The sequence below is a fragment of the Rattus norvegicus genome, chromosome 10, assembly GCF_036323735.1.
Source record: "Rattus norvegicus strain BN/NHsdMcwi chromosome 10, GRCr8, whole genome shotgun sequence".
Taxonomy (NCBI): Eukaryota; Metazoa; Chordata; class Mammalia; order Rodentia; family Muridae; genus Rattus; species Rattus norvegicus.
The window spans coordinates 54356855-54374509 of record NC_086028.1 but is presented as its reverse complement, the minus strand read 5'-3'; the positions used below and the strand labels follow the sequence as shown (position 1 = coordinate 54374509).

General features: G+C 50.7%; 2 protein-coding genes and 1 pseudogene across 2 annotated transcripts; 2 read left to right on the top strand and 1 right to left on the bottom strand.

Annotated features, from left to right (window-relative positions):
• Positions 1 to 733: 733 nt before the first annotated feature.
• On the bottom strand, positions 734 to 12612 carry Alox12b (arachidonate 12-lipoxygenase, 12R type). The gene is given in 15 exon segments (NM_001039377.1): positions 734 to 934; positions 1078 to 1248; positions 1453 to 1553; positions 2962 to 3083; positions 3488 to 3657; positions 4200 to 4286; positions 4466 to 4669; positions 5996 to 6139; positions 6347 to 6519; positions 6851 to 6954; positions 7216 to 7338; positions 7433 to 7525; positions 7639 to 7720; positions 11297 to 11501; positions 12325 to 12612. Coding segments are annotated over 15 exon segments (2106 nt in total). The 5' UTR covers positions 12472 to 12612; the 3' UTR covers positions 734 to 754.
• LOC134480813 (ATP synthase subunit g, mitochondrial-like) lies at positions 11495 to 15172 on the top strand (annotated as a pseudogene).
• A 783-nt stretch (positions 15173 to 15955) lies between these two features.
• Positions 15956 to 17655, top strand: Rpl37al1 (ribosomal protein L37A like 1). Its single transcript, XM_039087608.2, has one exon. It carries the CDS (start codon positions 16003 to 16005, stop codon positions 16288 to 16290), a length of 288 nt encoding a protein of 95 aa, XP_038943536.1. The 5' UTR covers positions 15956 to 16002; the 3' UTR covers positions 16291 to 17655.

Sequence of the window (17655 nt, the reverse complement as noted above, 5' to 3'; positions counted from 1 at the left end):
GCTTAGGGTGATCCGGCTTCCTAGTAGATGGAGCTGAGTCCCGGCTGAGTTTTGATGACTGTAGCTTGGGCAGTTCGGGTTTCTTGTAGGCTGGTGGTCTTTTGTTGGAGTGGTGCTTGGTTTATGTTTCAGATTGGATTCACCTTGGGATCTGGCTTCTCTAGGTAGGCACTGGGTAGACTAGGTAGGCAGGGGGCTGGCCAGAGGTAGATGCTTCACCTAAGATCAGACTCAGAAACCCTCAAAGAACTACTCTGGGGTTGGAGAGACAGATGGTTCAGCACTTGAGCACCCACAGGGGTTCATACGTATGCAGGACTCCAATTCCAGGGGATCTGATGCCACCTTCTGACTCCATAGGAGGGCACTTCAGAAGGACCAGAACTGTAAGTTCAAAGCTAAGATCCAAATCCTAGCCTTTTTCCTCCCTTCTCACCCTCAGCAGTACCTGGGTACCTACACAGACAAGCACTATACTGAGGGGACTCCACAGGAGGGACAGCCTGGCCAAATCTCCAGGGCTGCCTAGCACTGGAACCTGGAAATGGAACCTGGTGCTGCCCTATGCCTACCTTGATGGCAAAGAACAATGTGTCTGCGAATGTGATCACCGATGCCCCCCCCAAGTCCCCCACCCCTGATCACAACCTGCTGCCCAGTAAACCTCCACATGCTCTCAGACCAGGACAATGTTTGAAGTGATTTTATTGGAAAACAGGAGGCATTGTGTGGCGAGGGAAGGCAGAAGGGTAGACTAGATGGAAATACTGTTCTCAATCAGCACCGGGTCCAGGTAGTAATACGGGAGGTTGAGGCACTTATTGCGCTGGCGGATGTTGTGAGAGATCTGGTTGAGGTTCTGACGAAAAGCCTCCATACTCCTCCGAGGGGCCTCCTCCACAAAATGGATGTCCGGGAAGTGGCCAAGTGGCCGCTGCAGAACAGAGAACCAGATGCTGGGACAAAGACACGCCATCTACCCAATCCTTTCTGCTGCCTCCCACTTCCTGCTCCCTGTTCCCGACGCCCCTCAATCATCCTTGCCGCCCGCCTTCCGATGCCCAAGAGCCCCCGCACCCTGTCATCAGGCTCCCGGCAGAGAGTCCAGAGCACCAAGAGCACAATGCATGTGGTCTTCACGTCTGGCAAAGTGTCCATGAATGTCTGCAAAGTAGTCAGCCCCTTGGACTGCATCGGCGGGTTCCTCATGGATGACGGGAAGTTGGGCATCCAAGAAGTGTATTCCAACTAGAGTGGAGTAGAAGAGGTTTTCTGGATGAGAAAACATTCAGTTCCCACCAACCAAACCTGGGCAATCCTCTCCGAAGGTTGATTTGGACCCCTGCCCCTAAGGCCATGGTTTGGATGGATGGTGCTGGTATCCCTGATGGGCCTGCAGGTGGGCGTGGCCTGTTTGGGAGTCCAGGGGCTGAGACTGGCGAGCACCGGTACCTGGCCTGTGTTGACAGCTGCATGCCTCGCTGAGCAGGTGTACATGACCATCGTGACGTATTCGATCAGCTCAGGTACAGTTCGCAAGCAGGTGGGAAAACCTGAGGGATTGTGGAACAGACCGTGCAGTGTTAGTCCTGGACTATGCCTCCCAGCAGAGGGTGCTCCCCATATCTTGTCAATAGTCCATTTGGCTGCTACGGGTCCCTCAAAGAGCTCTGCCCTCCTGTGGCCAAAAACAAAAAAAACAAAACCGATTCCCCAAGCCAGGCAGGACTGAGTTCAGTCACTTCCAGCCTTTAGCTCACCCTGGAATTCTCTGGGTCCTCATGGACCTTATCCTTCCCAAGTCCCTGTCACTCCCTCCTGGATTCCAGAACATCGTCCAAAACTGCCCTGTCCATCTGCGTGGTCTGATATTCTGACCCATAAGTCTGATCCTTTTGCAGAACTCCCAGTGTCCACACTCAGGAACGTTCCAAACTCTTTAACCAGGGCGTGTGGCTTGGTATCTGCCACCAGGAGTCTGCTTCCCTCCAGCCTCAGCTAGCTGCAGCAGGACAGGTCCCCACCTCCTCGGGCTTCTCCACATGCAGCCCATACCCAGAAGCCCAGCCTCCATGTGCCCCTGTGTCAGGAAAGGACACATGCTGACCTCATGGTACACAGCTCTTACTAAATGTCACCCAAGAAGCCCAGTTTCACCCAGACCATGCATCCCAACGCCTTCCACGCATCCACCATTCCAAGCTGAATGAGCTGCCCCTCCAGATCCTCCAGATTCCCTCATCCCTGCCTCAGGCTCCCCTAAACTGCTCTGGTTCTACCATAGTGGAGATGCCTATTAACTCAAACCATCAGCCCAGTCCATGAACATCCTGAGGACAGCACCAGGACCTGTCTTGTTCCCCTTTGCACCCTCGGAAGCTGGCAGCCGCACATCATAGCTGCTTCGCTAAACATTGACCAAGTGTGTGCCTGAGTGTCATGACCTCATGATGCTTCCCACTACTCTCCTGGAGCCTGCCAACCCCCCCCACCCTATCCCTACCTCCCCACCCCTCCCCTCCCCCACCCTCATCCTTACCTCCAAACCCTCCCTCACCCTCACCCTTACCCCCACCCTGGTTCCTTTACAACTCCATGCTATTCTTTCTCATTGAATGTCACAACCCATTCATTTCCCAAGTCCAGAAAGGCTTGTTCCTAGGAAGAAGGACTAGGACCTCCAGGTCTCAGCCGAGGCAGCTGACATAGCACCTGAGCTCAGACAAGATACCAGTGCTCTATTCCCCACTCACCCCCATCCCCACCCCCACTCCCACCCACACTCCCACCCCCACCCCCAGCTGCTGCTCTGTGGCCCAGAGCAGGTCTCTGTGAAGATCCTAGGACAGTGTTTTGGCCTTCTTCAGCCACAGGGAGATAAGTGCAAGCCGGGAAAATCATGGAGGACATGCCTGAGGTGCTCCTTGAGCCCCAGGCTCGTCCGAGCTCCCACACCCGTACCTGAGCTCTCACGCTCCAGGAGACACTCCTTGAATATCTCCTGCACCCAGCACTGCAATTCCGGGTCGCCCTCCACAGCTGCGTCATTCGGGTAATAATAAGTGATGATCTCTGTCACGTACCTGCACAGGAGGTGGAGGCAGTTAGAGTTTCTCCCACAGCCCCCAGGTCACCCTAGCTTTGGCTAGCCTCAGAGCCGCCACCCCAGACCTGTAGTAGCAAGGCCTGTGGAGCAGGTGGAGAGAGTTATGGACGAGGTCAGAACTGCTCAGAGCATTGCCCAGAAAGAGCCAAGGGAGGCCCTAAAGCAGCTCAGAGCCCAGGAGGGGCCTGGGGACCTGTCCGGCAGAGATGGGCTAGAGGCCAAAGCAAGGATAATGGGGTCCCTCAGGCCCAGGAGGCAGATGTATGAACAACCCCAAACCCCAGGTAACCCTCAAGCCCAAGTCCCTAGAAGTCCCCGTACCCCTTCAATACCCCAGGTATCTGTCCACCTGAGTAGCACCTGCAGCTCTTCCCACCTCACCTCTCCATGGCATACCACACCGCCAAGCTGTCGTCACGGAAATAATACCCAGGCAGATCCTGAACCCCGCGCTCCACAAAGTCATTGGGGATGCAGAGGCTTTTGTAGGTGAGCTCAGACAGACCCCGAACCATCACCTGTGCGAAGCCCTCTAGGCCCAGGGACATGGCCTTGAGGGAGAAAGAACTACATAAGCACCTGCCTGAGCCTGCTCCCTAAAGGCAGCATTACCTCAGTCCCTCCAGGATTTACCCTAGACCCAGCCTGCCTGAGGTCCAGGGACCCTTACATTCCGAGCCCTGTCTCTTTCCCCAGATGGCTCCAATTCAAATACTACCCACTGCCCCACTCCCAGAATCCTGTATTTTGTTTTTAAAGATTTTTGCTCTCTCTATGTGTGTGTATGTGTGTGTGTGTGTGTGTGTGTGTGTGTGTGTGTGTGTGTGCACGTGCACACACATGAACTGTCACTCTCTTCAGACATACCAGAAGAGGGCATCAGATCCCATTTACAGGGTGGTTGTGAGCCACCACATGGTTGCTGGGAATTGAACTCAGGACCTCTGGGAGAGCAGCCAGTGCTCTTAACCACCATTCTCCATGTCTCCGTTTCTCCAGCCCCCCACTCCCAAGTGAAAGTTCTGCTTTAAGACTAATCACAAAGACCAGAGGAAAACAACTACGTTGTTGGGGTCAGGGGCAAGAGTCTTACCCTGGCAGAGAGACCCCCTTTGTTGAGAAGGAGGGCCCGCCCAATGCTGTTGATCTGGACGTTGTAGCGAGTGTGAGGAATGAGGAGCTGGGCAGGAAGGTAAGGAGGACAATGAGGAGTGCTAAAATTGCTTCCACTCCTGCACATCAGATACCCTCACTTTGGGAAGTCTCTGGGGATCTCCAGATGCCTCCCAGAGCTCACTGAACCCTCTCCCTCCCCTTGGGGTGGAAGCTTTCAGGACCCTCTTCCTGCTAAACCTTTACCTTATACAGGGGGTGGCACATGGGCAGGTTCCTCAGGAGGGCCAAGCAGAAAGCTTCCCCGATGAGGTGACTCTCCAGTAAGTGGGCAACGGCCTCGTGGCTGTAGAACTCAGCGTAGCGTACCCATGTTTTAGCCAACAGCCAGTCCCACTCAGAATCATTAGGCAGGAAGATGGGACAATCAGGCCCAGGAGTCTGGCTGAGCTAGAGGTGGGGAAAGCAGGAGGGTTGGTGAGAGAAGGAACCTGGCAGGATCCTCCCCTGAAGAAGAGTTCTGTACTCCGGTCCTTCTGTCTTTGAGCATCTCAGGGTCCTTCTCTCCCCACGGTTGCTCTTGTGCCCTGTGTCTGAAGCAAATTCTCTCCCCAGCAGCTCCCTCTTTCTCTAAGAAGGCAGGTGGGTCTCTGAATTTGAGGCCAGCCTGGTCTAAAGAACAGCCAGGGTGACGGAGAAACCCTGTCTCAAAAACTGAAGGAGGACGAGGAAGGGCGAGAAGGAGAAAGAGGAGGAAGAAGAAGCAGCAGGCAACTCTGGCCGGCGTGGTGACGCACACCCTGAGTTCCAGCGCTCTGCAGGCAGAGGAAGATGGCTCTCTATATGGTCCAAGACAGCCTAGTCTACACAGCGAGCTCTAGGCCAGCTGGGACAAGATTGTAAGCTCCTGGCTGAAGAAAGGAAGAGGGGGAGGAAAGAAGAACAGATGGGGAGAAGGAAGAAAAGAAAAAGAGGAAGAGGAAGAAAAGGAGAAAAGATCCAGGGAGGGAATGCAGTAACAGCAGGGGGATGGGGCTGGCTCAGAAACTCCCTCTTCTAATAATTCTGCCTACCACAACCTTCATAGCCACCAGATCAGGCACTGTACAAGGGCAAGGTTGCCCAGCTCCTGGACTTTGGAGGGAGGGGAAGCTATCATTGAAATCTAACCTACATGTTCCACTTATCAGGGCTTGGCTGATAGCTCCAGAGAAGAACCTTTTCCTAGTTTATAAATGATCCTGTGTGGATCCATGAGGAAGGAACTCCTCAGTTTCTCCCGTCAGACCAGACTACTCGGAAGCTACTGAGTCTGAATCCCGCAGTGCTGCACAGAGGTTGCTCTGCAGGAGAATGGATGGGCGCCATCAACAAGGCAAGCTCCAACCTCCCAGCCCAGAGACATCTGGTCATCTCTGCACCGTCACAGCACGCACATTGTACACCTAGGGACCACAGTGAGTGTACCACAGGGCACTCATTCATATTTAAGCACAAAGTATAATGGTGTAAAAGATGGGTTCTCATCCCAGGTTCCACGTGGCCACACACGGATCGGTTTATGCGTACACATGGGCACATTCTCAGATGCACACACAAGGTTGTACACAGGCCTTTACACACGCATACACACTGACATGTACATATAGTTGCCCATATATGAGCAAGTACAGGGCTTACACAGTTGTAAACCTGCACAGAGGGATATGTGTGCATACGGGGTCAGCACTGGCCTCATGCTCACACAGTAGCTCCACCCAGACCTTCCCTTCCTACCTGAATGGCAATAGGCATCATGTTACCATCGGGACCAAAGTGCAGCAAGCAGATCGGGGCACAGTGATGCTGCTTCTGACCATTGAGCTCCACCGTGGGGATGCCATCCAAGATGCGGTAGTCTGCCAGGTAGATATTCCCCTTCTGGAGGGGAATCACAATGGGCAAGCAGGTAGTCACTAAAATAGGGCACCTACCCGCCAGGCCTTAGGTGCAGAGGGCGCTGATCCCAAGGCCCAGTGGCTGAAAAGGTTATAGAAATGAGAGATGTGGGTGTAAGTGTGACTCAATGGACCTTGTCGACGGAGAGGCATGGAGATGATGCCCAGGGCAAGCCAGACAGGGCCTCACCTCCAGCTCTGCCTGCAGGCATGTTCCTTCACCCAGGAATGGGGCCACCATTTCATCTGTAACTGGGAACTTGTCTGGGATCTGCATGCATCTTCGGATCAGGCCTGGGTTGATGCCGTTGAGGTACTGGTACCCAAAGAAGCTATCTTCAGTCCAGTGCTCGGCCACATACTCTGGGAGAATAGCGTAGAATGTCACAGTGAAACCCAGCAGCACACCCCACCTCCCCACCAGGGATGGAGAAACATCAAAAAGACAACAGTGGCCAGAGAGATGACCCTGGAAGGAGCATGAAGCCCCCAGCTTTGCGTCGAATGTCCAGAGGGACACGGGATGACTATTTTCAAGAAGCCTCAAAAGGGTATGCCCACCATTCTCAAATGGCCCTTCAGTTGCTCCCACTTGAGCCCACTGATCCATCCCATGAGAGGCCTCTTGCCCCAGAGACCACCTGGCTGCTTCGTGGGGTTTTTTTGGGGGGAGGGGGGATGAGCCACCCCATACCAGAGACGACAGTCTTGGTAGCAGGGAAAATGTTCTTAATGTCCTTTAGTCTCTTCCAAGAGCGTTTGCGATCCACCAGGCCACGCAGCTTGAAGGCCAGTGCCCTAAGAGGTGAAATGCAAGGAGTAACAGGTCAAAAGGAAACTAGTTACACAGGAAAAATGACAGGGCCACCTACTCACCGGGGTCTCTGGGTCCTGGGGGCTCTAAACCCCGTGTTTTGTCTCTAGTTCTGTGCCTGTCTAGTTTCAGGTTCTCTACTCTGTTTTCCCATCTTCCCCAGCCTTTCTGACCTGGAGCTGTTATTCTGAGGGTGGGTGGGGAGGGAGGGCGTCTCTGCAGGTGCCCTCTCTCTTAGCACTCACATGGGCCCTAGGCGGTAGAAGAAGGAGGCTGTCTTGACGAAGGAGAAACGAAGATTTAAGTTTAAGAACCTGGTGGCCTTAATGTTGATGAGAATTGGGAATCCTGGAATATAACCATTCCACCTGTGGGAAGAGAACAGGGCTTGAGCTTGTCTAGGGGGGCAGGCACTGGCCTTGTGGAAGGGAGGATGTGGGTAGGCCAGCTTCCGGTCCTTACTCAGGCCGGTTGGGGTTGCGGCACCGTCTGGGAGGAGGATGGTAACTGGGGATGTCCACATAGTTGGGAAGGCCGGGAACAAAGACCCTCCAGCTGCAAAGAGAAACCAAGTTCGTGGCCCTGACATAGAGGCACCACTCCACCCACAACCCCTGGACCTCCCATGGCCTCCTCAGGACTCCAGACCCTTCCACCCTCCCACTCACTGGTAGAAGTCTTTCTTGGCTCTGATCTCTTCTTGTCTGTGTTCCAAAAGGATGGGAAGTGTGTCATCTGCTGTTGTCTTTCCTGTCGTGAGGCAAGGGGGGATGCTCAAGTGCTGTCCCTCTCCCCTGCCCACCCCTGTTGGCTTCAGAGAGAAGTTCACTTCCACAAACCACCCCCCACCACCCCATCCCCCCACCCCCACCCTGCCAGCTAACAGGAAGGGGGAGCTAAGATGGGGAAGGCCCCCTTCAAGAGAGGGAGGCTATATCTCACTGCTACAATTTCCCCCATACTCCAGCTATAGCCTTCATGTTTCCCATGGCCTCTTTGAGACCATGGTAACTAATAGTTCTGGAGATTTCACTAGTTACAGGGCACTTTCCAACACACTGTATTTATATTAATAATTTCAGGTAAACAAGAGCAACCTAATGCAAGAGATGAATAACCCCTCTCCACAAATCCAAACTACGAAAGTCTGTAGAAATCAAGTTTGTGTTAGGCCAACCTCATTGTCTGGGTTATCAATTTACCTAAGCTACATATATGATTTGCCTGTGACAGGATTTCCGTATGTATTCCAAGCTGACCTTGGACTCATGATCTGGCCTCAGCAGGTGCTGAGCTTGAGGCTTGTGCCACTGCGCCTGGCTACACACAGTCTGCATTGAACTCACCTGGCATACATACTATAGTTTTCACTACAAATAGTAATATATGTGATTAGGAATTCCCCGATGACAGAAGCTTCCTATAAACGTACGTGTGTGTGTGTGTCTGTGTGTGTGTGTGTGTGTGTGTGTGTGTGATATTTCTAATCTAAAAATCCAAAAATGTTTCAAAATCTAAAACTTTTTGTCTGCTAATAAAATGGCAGTAAAATGGCGTGGAAAATTCCACACCATGTCCTCATGTCATGGTAAAAAATGCTGGTACACTGAAATGCCATATAAATACCTTCAGCCCAAGGGTAACAGGTACAAAGAAAACATAAAGATTAATGAGGTTTAGACTTTTAGTCTCATCTCCGAGATAGCAAACATATGCAAACATTTTAAAAATCCAAAACACTTTTGACCCAATGACTTCAGATAAGGAATGTCCAACCTGCAGATATAAATATAAATATTTTTTTAATGTGTGCATCTGGGGCCAAAGAGAGGTCTCACTAGTTAAATGCACTTGCTGCTCTTGCAGAGGACCCAGGTTTGGTTCCCAACATTCGAGATCCCTTCTTCTGGCCTATTTGGGTATTGGGCATGCATGAGCATTACATGCAAGAAAAGCGTTCATACACATCAGACAAAAATAAATAAATAAATATTTCAAGAGAAAAACATGTGTCTATTATACACATATTTGTACATATATGTGCATACCCACACATGAGCCTATGCATGTCTGCTATGTAGTGGGTTCTGTTGTGCATTCATTTTACAGACAAAGGCGCCAAAACTTAGAAGAATATAGAAAGGTGCCAAGATGCCCAGGAAATAGATGACTGCGTGGATTGGATGGAGATGGAGATGGGACTCCAGCCCTGCCTTTCTCCAGCCTCCTGGCTGACTGCCCAGGCTGTGTGTCATCAGTACAGCACCACTGCTTCTCTCAGGGCCCTCTCTCTGCTCTCCTCCCCTTTCTTCCATATGCCCCAGCTCCTTCTGTTGCACTCTGGGAATGCTGGTGCCCCCTGGAGTTGTGCAACCTAGATCCCCAACTTGGCTCCATCCACAGGGCGGGGGCCTCACTCCTTCGAGGGCCCAGCAGATGACTCAGGTCTCCCTGCCCTGGTGTTGCGTGGCAGTCACCCCACCCAACCCCATTCTTGCCCAGCCAGCTGGTATCACCTGCCTGTCCCCTGCCCGTCCCCTTCCATGCCACACAGACCTATCACCATGGGAAGGTACTCTGCGTCCCCAGTGACTCCCATAATGAATGACAATCTCACCCTCCCCTAGACCAACCTCCCAGGCTCAGCCTCTCCTTTCCCTTGACTTAAGGCCCTATTCCCTCCTCTGAGGAGGATATTCTAGCACAGGCAAATGAATGGGTAGTCTTCTCGGAAAGGATGGGGCTTAGACACACGCATCCTCAGTTATGTCCCTTCCCACATAGAGACAAGCCTGCAGAAGCTCAAGGGGTATAAGAGGAGACATGCATCTTGTGGCCCTGCCACAGCCACCCTTAGGAAGCTCACTCAAGTGGTCAGATGAAGGCTTATGGCAGAGGTGGATGTGTGCAGCAAAGGCATTCAGGTCCTATCCTTCTCCCTCAGGAGCAACCACACAGCCCCAAAGGCCAGGCAGCTTTGCTATGCTACCAGGTCCCACATCCCCTGGAGAAGCCTGGATGCCTGCATGAATAACAAGGTCTCCAGTGGGAGCCAGGGAACCCTTGCTGGGTAGAAAAGCCTATTGAGATTAGCAGTGAATCCTGTTAGGAAACCAAGGTATCCCACTGGGGTTGCAGAGTCCTCTGAAGCACATAATGGCCCATTAGCATATGTGTGTGTGCACAATATATATGTATACATTATATAGTATATAGAATATACTACATATATATTAATATACATATTCTTATGTATTCTTGGTGGTTTCCTAGCTGAACATTAATATATGCACATATATTATGTATATGTGTGCATATGTGTGTATAATATATGTGTATATATTATATAGTATATATACTATACTATTATACAATATACTAGTATATATATGTACATATATATACACCTAATATATATGTATTCTTAGTGGTTTTCTAGCTGAACATTATATATAAAACATATCTATATATGTATGTAAATGTATGTGTGTATGTAAAATGTTTAGCTAGGAAACTACTAAAAATATAGCTCAATTGTAAAGTTCTCATCTACCATGCATAAGGCTCTGTGCTCAAATCCTTAGTACCACCAAAAAAAAGAAAGACAGACAGACAGACAGACAGAAAGGCCAATGAGATTGGTTGCTTGGATATGGGTCCTTTCTGCCAAGCCAGATGGCTGAGTTTGATCACCAAGATTCCCATGGTAGAGAGAGCCAACCCCTACAAATTGTCCTTTGACCTACACTGTCATATACAAGGCTTGGCATGGTAGTACACATCTTTAATCCCAGCACTTAGGAGGCAGAGGCAGAAAGATCTCTATGAGATCCTCAGTCGAAATAGTGAGCTCTGGGACTATAGAGAGAGGCCCTTTCTCAAGCAAACAATAAAATCATATACAAGGGCTTAGTGACCTGGTGCTAAGAAACTAGGCTTCTAAATAGAACACTGATCCGGCTGGAACAAGGGAGCATGTTACTACAGAAACGGAATCCTGCTCCAGAAAGTCTCAGAGATCCTTGTAGCACACCAGGCATCCAATAGGAATCAAGAAAGAGTGGAGCAGGAAGGGGAAGAGTGAGCCGGGAACAGTCTCTGCATGTTGCTGATCGCGCTCATGCCTCGTGCACTTGGGTTCCTCTAGTGTGTAGCCCCAAGCTGAGCCCAGAGCAGCAATGGGGACTGGGGCTGGTCATGGCGAAGGTCTCTGGACTTCCTAATGTCTGATTGGCTTGGTAGGAACCTGGAGTAGCCACTCTGGAGTAGCTGGGCAAGAGGAGTTAAGGAAACTTGCTGCATAGGATAAGGTTGGCACTGGCTCACCTGTGGCCTCCCGGAGTGACAGGGTCTCATAGCCATCCATCCACTGGTAAGCTGGGAAGTGGTAGACACGACAGTTGGGAGCGCAGATCTGCACATAGTTGCAGTACCAGGGGTCCTTGGGTAAGAAGGAATGAGGCTCCTTGTGCAGACGGATGATGATGAGCTCCCCCAGGTCCTGCTGGCACTGCACTGTGTAGTCATCCACCTGCACAGAACATGGGGACTGAGGAGTGCACAGAGCAAGGATAATGAGAGGACACAGATGTGAACCCTCTGACTTGGCTGTCCTCTGCTGGGTCCACCTACCCAGGACAGGAAAGGACCCAACCTTATCCATCCTTCCCAGGTCGTAAGGTCCCGGCCCCCGTCACTCGAGGCTGCAAGAACTATTTAGAATCTTTGGAACCTGTGTACAAAAGAGTCAACGCCCAGGACTTCCTAGCATCCTACAGTCCTGGAGTGGAAAGCAGAGTCTCCCCCGTCCCGCCCAGGCCCGTCTCCCACTTCTCAAGGAAGATGTAGGAATTCAGAAGTGGCCACACAGATGGAGGAGCCTATCCAGGTCACATAGGAACAGAAGGCCATCAAAATCACAGAGTGGCTTCCATCAGGGCAAAGCAGGTCCCCACTGGCCAGGCTGGTCTGATGCCATTTGAAGTCACAGAGAATCCAATGCAAATCGCAGCCAGTTGTGATGCAACTTGGCGGAGGAAGCGTGAGTAAGGATGGGAGAGAGGAGATGGAAAGGGACCTTAAGGTGTGGAGGAGAACTGAGAGAGGTGGATGAGCTCAGAGAGAAGGGGGAAGAAAAAGAAGGGAGAAGAATATATTGGTTGGAAAGTATGAGAGAAAAGAGAGCAGAGGATGAATGGAGAGTAGGGGGAGAGCTAGGGAGCCACTTGGGAGCCACAGCGTCACAGCTGTCCTTGGTTCTCCAGTCCCCTGGTCCAGCTCTGGCTACCTCCGGGATACCTCCATCCACCCCAAGCCTCCATCCATCCTGGTGACACACATGAGCGCACACTTACGGCCCCTGTGGCAAAGTCTCTCCCAAAGTGGTTCAACCGCTGCTTATGGCTCTCTCCTTGGGTGCCCACGATGGTCAGGGAAATTGAGTCCAGCGTCCCCGAAAAGAAGTCAGTGCCCGTGGCCACCTTGACTTTGTAGGTGGCCATGGCCGCTCTTCAGGAGGCAAGAGAGGGCTCAATCCCGGACACTATGGTTAGGGCCACGCAGTTAGAAACGAGTTAGGGAATGGAAGCCAGACAGCGAAGAGTGATGAAGCAGTCAGCGATGGAGCAGTCAGTGATGGAGCAGTCAGCGGGAACCACTGTCCTGCGAATGCCTCTGGAGCTGCGAGCAGCTGCTGCCCTTGGCGGGCGGGATGTGAGCCAGGCAGGTGAGGCGGGGCCGGACCAGTGGCCGGTGAGCAGGCGACTGAGCTTGAGACCTATAGGAGCTGATGGGGAGGAACCGCAGGCAGGGCGCTGGGTCTGCCTCTGAGAGGGCGGATGAAAGATGCTGCGGCTGAAGCAGCCTTCAGGGTGTGGGAGCTGTCCAGACTGAGCCAGGGCCCCCGGGAAGTTGGGGGAGGGGGCGGGGCAGTGCCTTCAGATCTTTATCAAACTAATAATCGCTTCTCTCCCGTTCGCCCCCATTGGCTGCAGCGACAGGTACCCATGCTGAACTTGGCCAAAATCAGAAGTGACCTGCTTTGGAAGGCATGGGGAGTGTGATACAGATATGCTGCACAGTTTCCGTCTGCTATTTAGCGTTAGAACCCAGGACCTGCATACACATTGGGAAGAATGTTGAAGCTGGGGAGTGAGGGAGGACTAAAGATCACAAGGGATTAGAGATGCCCTACAGAGCTCCAGGGTAGAAAGGTTTGGAGCTGGAAGTGGGTCCTTCCTAGTCAGTATTTACTTAGGATTAGTGAATTAGTGTTTAGTGAATACACAGAGGACAGTTGAGTGAAAAGTTGAGGCAGGAGAATAAGACTAAAGAACTGGGAGTGCAGTTAATTGGCAGAGAACTTGCAGAGAGTGTGAGAGACCCTGGGTTCAATCCTCAAACCCTCAGAAGGAACCAGGCTAGAGTCAGGCATGGTGGTCCATACCTCAAATTCCAGCTACTTGGGTGGCTGAGACAAGAGCCTCTCTCTAATGCCTGAGCTACAAAGGAAGATCATCATCTCACAAAAAGAAAGAAAGGAAGGGACGGGGGTGACATTCAGCCAGTGGTTCGGGGAGACAAACCTTCCACCTTAGACCATGGCCAAGCTCATCCATAACTTCGTGGAGAAGGCACCGTCGATGGTGGCCGCTGCCGTGACTTACTCAAAGCCGAGATTGGTCACATTTTGGCACTACGCCAAGGTTGAGCTGGTTCCCCCAACCACTGGTGAAATCCCTACAGCTATTCAGAGCATGAAAAAAAAATAATTCACAGTGCTAAAGCTGGTAGCTTCAAACACCTTCCAGTTCAGGAAGCCAGGCTGCATGGTTTGGTGGCCACTGAGGTGTGGATGTGGTTTATATTGGAGAGATCATAGGCAAATATGGCGTTGTTGGCTATGGTGTTTGAAGACCAATCTTTAACTTCTGACTTGAGTTCTTATCTTGGACCATGTGTAATGAGACTGCTATCTGAATAAAATGCTAGCTGTGGAAAAAAGAAAGAAAGAAAGAAAGAAAGAAAGAAAGAAAGAAAGAAAGAAAGAAAGGAAGGAAGGAAGAAAATTAAAATTGAAAAAAGAACTTTGCCTTAGATGTGTGGGTGTCTATGTGTGAGTACTTGGGCATGTGGGTGCTGGGAATTGAACCCCAGTCCACTGGAAAAGCAGCAGTTCTCTTAACTGCTGAGCTGTATCAGTCTCCAAATTAAGGTACTTTACAGATAAATGCCTAGAGATTATAGGGAGTGAAAGATACTGTACTCATTCAGACATGAGGTGCTTTCTTATCCCATGGATCTGAAGTCTCAGAACGGACTAAACTTGGCACCTCTTATACGGTTCAGACCAGTGAGTCCTTTTGGAATGGGGAAACCATGTAGGCAGTTAGAATGTCCTCGCTGCTGATTGGCTCATCTATAGGGCACTTGACATATTTTACTGTATCTATGCTGTTCTTCAGTTTTGTAAAGAACATACTCTTACCAAGGAACTCTAAATAGAACAGAAATAATACGCTGGTCATGATGACTCATGCCTTTAAGTCCAGCACTCTGGAGGCACAGGTAGGTGAACCTCTGTGAGTTCAAAGCCAGCCTGGTCTACATAGCAAATTGCAGGTCATCCAGGACTAGATAGTGAGATGCTGTCAGAAAACCAAAAAACAAAAACCAGAAACAACAACAAAATCACCAGAATAGAAGGAAGGAGAAGGGAGCCAGCAATGGTCCCGTGGGTCAGTGTACTTCCCTATGAATCTAGTGACCTGATCTGAATTTAGGTCCCTAGGCCCACACGGTCCAAGGAAAGAACTGACTTGCGAAAGTTGACCTCTGACCCCATCCATGAACTCTGGCACATACTCTCACATATATGCTCATACACACACATCAAATAAATATCTTTTTAAAAAAGGAATAAAGTTAGAAAGAACTGGAATGACGGTTAGGATCGAATGAGGTCTTAGTTGATCAGAAACCTAGCCTCCTCTTATCTATCTCCTCAGAGCCCACTCTTCCAAGCCTCTCAGACTCCTGGGGACTTAATGACCTTGAGACTTACTGACCACCGCGATGAGGACAAACAAGCTTATTTATTCAATATGATTTTGGATATTAAATAATCTGGAGAAAATAAATCTGAAGTAGGAGGATATTGAGGCCAGGGGACCAGGACTAGTTTCTGACTTTAAAAAAACAAAACTAAAACTCTAGCAGAGGGAAGAACTAGGGACAGACGGCACATTGAGGTACGGAGCAGGGGTGGGAGCTGACAGGAGGAATGGTGATGGGAGATCTGACTTCTGCTCCCACCAGGTAGTGTCTGAGACCCAGGGAGAGTGAGGAGAGAGTCACGGCAGCATCTTCTGGAACTGCCCTCTTCCGGTCCACCTCCCAGGGCAGCTCAACCAGGAAGTACCAGCTCTGGTTTCCTCCCCGGTGTCACCCTCCTGTCACCATCAAGGAAAGGTTGCACAGTGACCATGCCAACTCAGGGACAAAGAGTCAGATCCTGAGACAGAGAGAAGGTAACCGGTAGTTCCGGGTTGGAAGAGGGAAGGGATTGTGACTGCCATTCAGGTCCAGTTTGGAAACAGGAATGTGGTTGGGGCTAGGAACTGAAATGACTTTTTCATGACTCAAATCTGCTTAGGTCACCGGGTGCTGCCCACCGTGCCCCATCAGGCCTGACAGCATCTCTCCCTTGCCTTTGGGATGATACCACGTAGCATGCATTTTCTTCATTCACCAGCTCCTGTTGCGCGCGCAGCTCTGTATCCGGCTTGGAGAACATAGTGTAACCAAAACAAACTGTGCACCCATGGAGCTAACATTCTAATGAGGGAGCTAAATAACATTACATAACTGCCAAAGAAATTAAATAACATCAAGTGGCAGTAAATGTTGAAGGGGGAAACATAAACCGGGGAGGGGGGCTTGGGCTTCGGTTCCAGCGACGTGGTTAAACGCACCAAGAAAGTCGGGATCATCGGGAAATACGGGGACCCTGCTATGTTGCCTCCCTTTGGAAAATGGTGAAGAAAATTGAAATCAGCCAGCATGCCAAGTACACTTGCTCCTTCTGTGGCAAGACCAAGATGAAGAGACGAGCCGTTGGCATCTGGCACTGTGGTTCTTGCGTGAAAACAGCAGCCGATGGGGCCTGGACCCACAATACCACTTCTGCAGTCACAGCGAAGTCTGCCATCAGAAGACTGAAGGAACCAGTAGACCAGCCCTTCCTACGGTCTGAGACCTGCCTGGCCTGCAATAAATGGGTTAAGATACAGAAGGAAAAAAAAAATGGGGAGGGGACCTGATGCAGCACAGAGTCATACAGAGGAGTCAGAAGCAATTACAGTGCTTGCCTACTAGGTTCAAGCCCTGGATTTAATCCCCGCACTGGAAAAGAAAAAGAAAAGGAAAATAAACTGGGGCTTTTGTAAGGGGGGCTCGGTTTAATCACAAATGGCTCTTGGCAGTACCCTCAGCATTGCCTCATATCCATTTGATTACGTAGCCTGTAACTTATTCGGTTTGCTTTTCTCCTTGTCTCCTGCCATGTTACCTGACGACAAGGAGACTCTTGAAATATGAGTCTTTGTATTTTTTTTAAGATCTGTTTTATTTTAAACAGGAACAGGTAGTTATGAGACATCTGACATGGTTGCTGGGACTCCAACCCAAGCACTCAGGAAGAACAGTTCTTGCTCTTAAACACTGAGCTGTCTTTCCAGCCCCAAAACGTGATCGGGTGGATTAACAATGAGATAATGGCCCCTGGATGGTGGTGGCACACGCCTTTAATTCCAGCACTAGGAGGCAGAGGCAGGTGGATCTCTGAGTCTAAGGCCAGCCTGGTCTACAGAACAAGTTCCAGAATAGCCAGAGATACACGGTGAAACCCTGTCTTGAACAACAAAAAAAACAGAAGGGGAGGAGGAGAAGGACAACAGAGCTGGGGGGTGGATGAATCACAGAGAAAAGCTGGGTCAAACTACGTTCTGGAGGAGCCATGGAGGCAAGGAATGGGTTAAGGAGAAGGATGAAGAGGAGCAAACTGAGGATGAAGGTCCTAGACCAACTTCTGGGTGGCTGGCAGGCTGTTTCGTCCCCCTAGGCACAACGCCATCCTAGGCTGAGGACAGGAGCTGTTCAGCCGGTCAGGCCCGCCCTCCTGGGCTGTGTTTCAGCCACCCTCATGACTCTGTGGATGCTCAGAACCTGAATATGCAAATGTTCACCTCACCAATAATCCATGCAAACTTTCCTAGCCACTCCCCAACCCTGGAGACTGTGCCTCCAGGGGGCTGCTAAATGAGGGTGCTGCTGGCAGGGATAAATTGAGACTCAAGGACTTGGGAAACGTCATCCCAGGTTCCTTGGGGGATTCCAAATCATAGGACACTGAGGATAAGAGGCCCAACTATAACCTAATCCAGTAGTAAGATGGGTAGGTGGGAATGAGGAGGTAGGGGGTCCTGGGGATCCTGGAGGACTGGGTAGGAGAAGCTTGGGAGAGAGACAGAATGTGACTGAGGTATAAAAGAAGATGCGTGGCCTTGCATAGAAAGATTATTTCTACCCCTGAAAAGCTGTCTCCAATTATGACCCAGTAGCAACAAGTCGAGAGAGAGAGAGAGAGAGAGAGAGAGAGAGAGAGAGAGAGAGAGAGAAGCACACAC

Bases quoted from the DNA above. Each gene is read 5' to 3' on its own strand.
- Rpl37al1 (XM_039087608.2), top strand. From the start codon at position 16,003: ATGGTGAAGAAAATTGAAATCAGCCAGCATGCCAAGTACACTTGCTCC.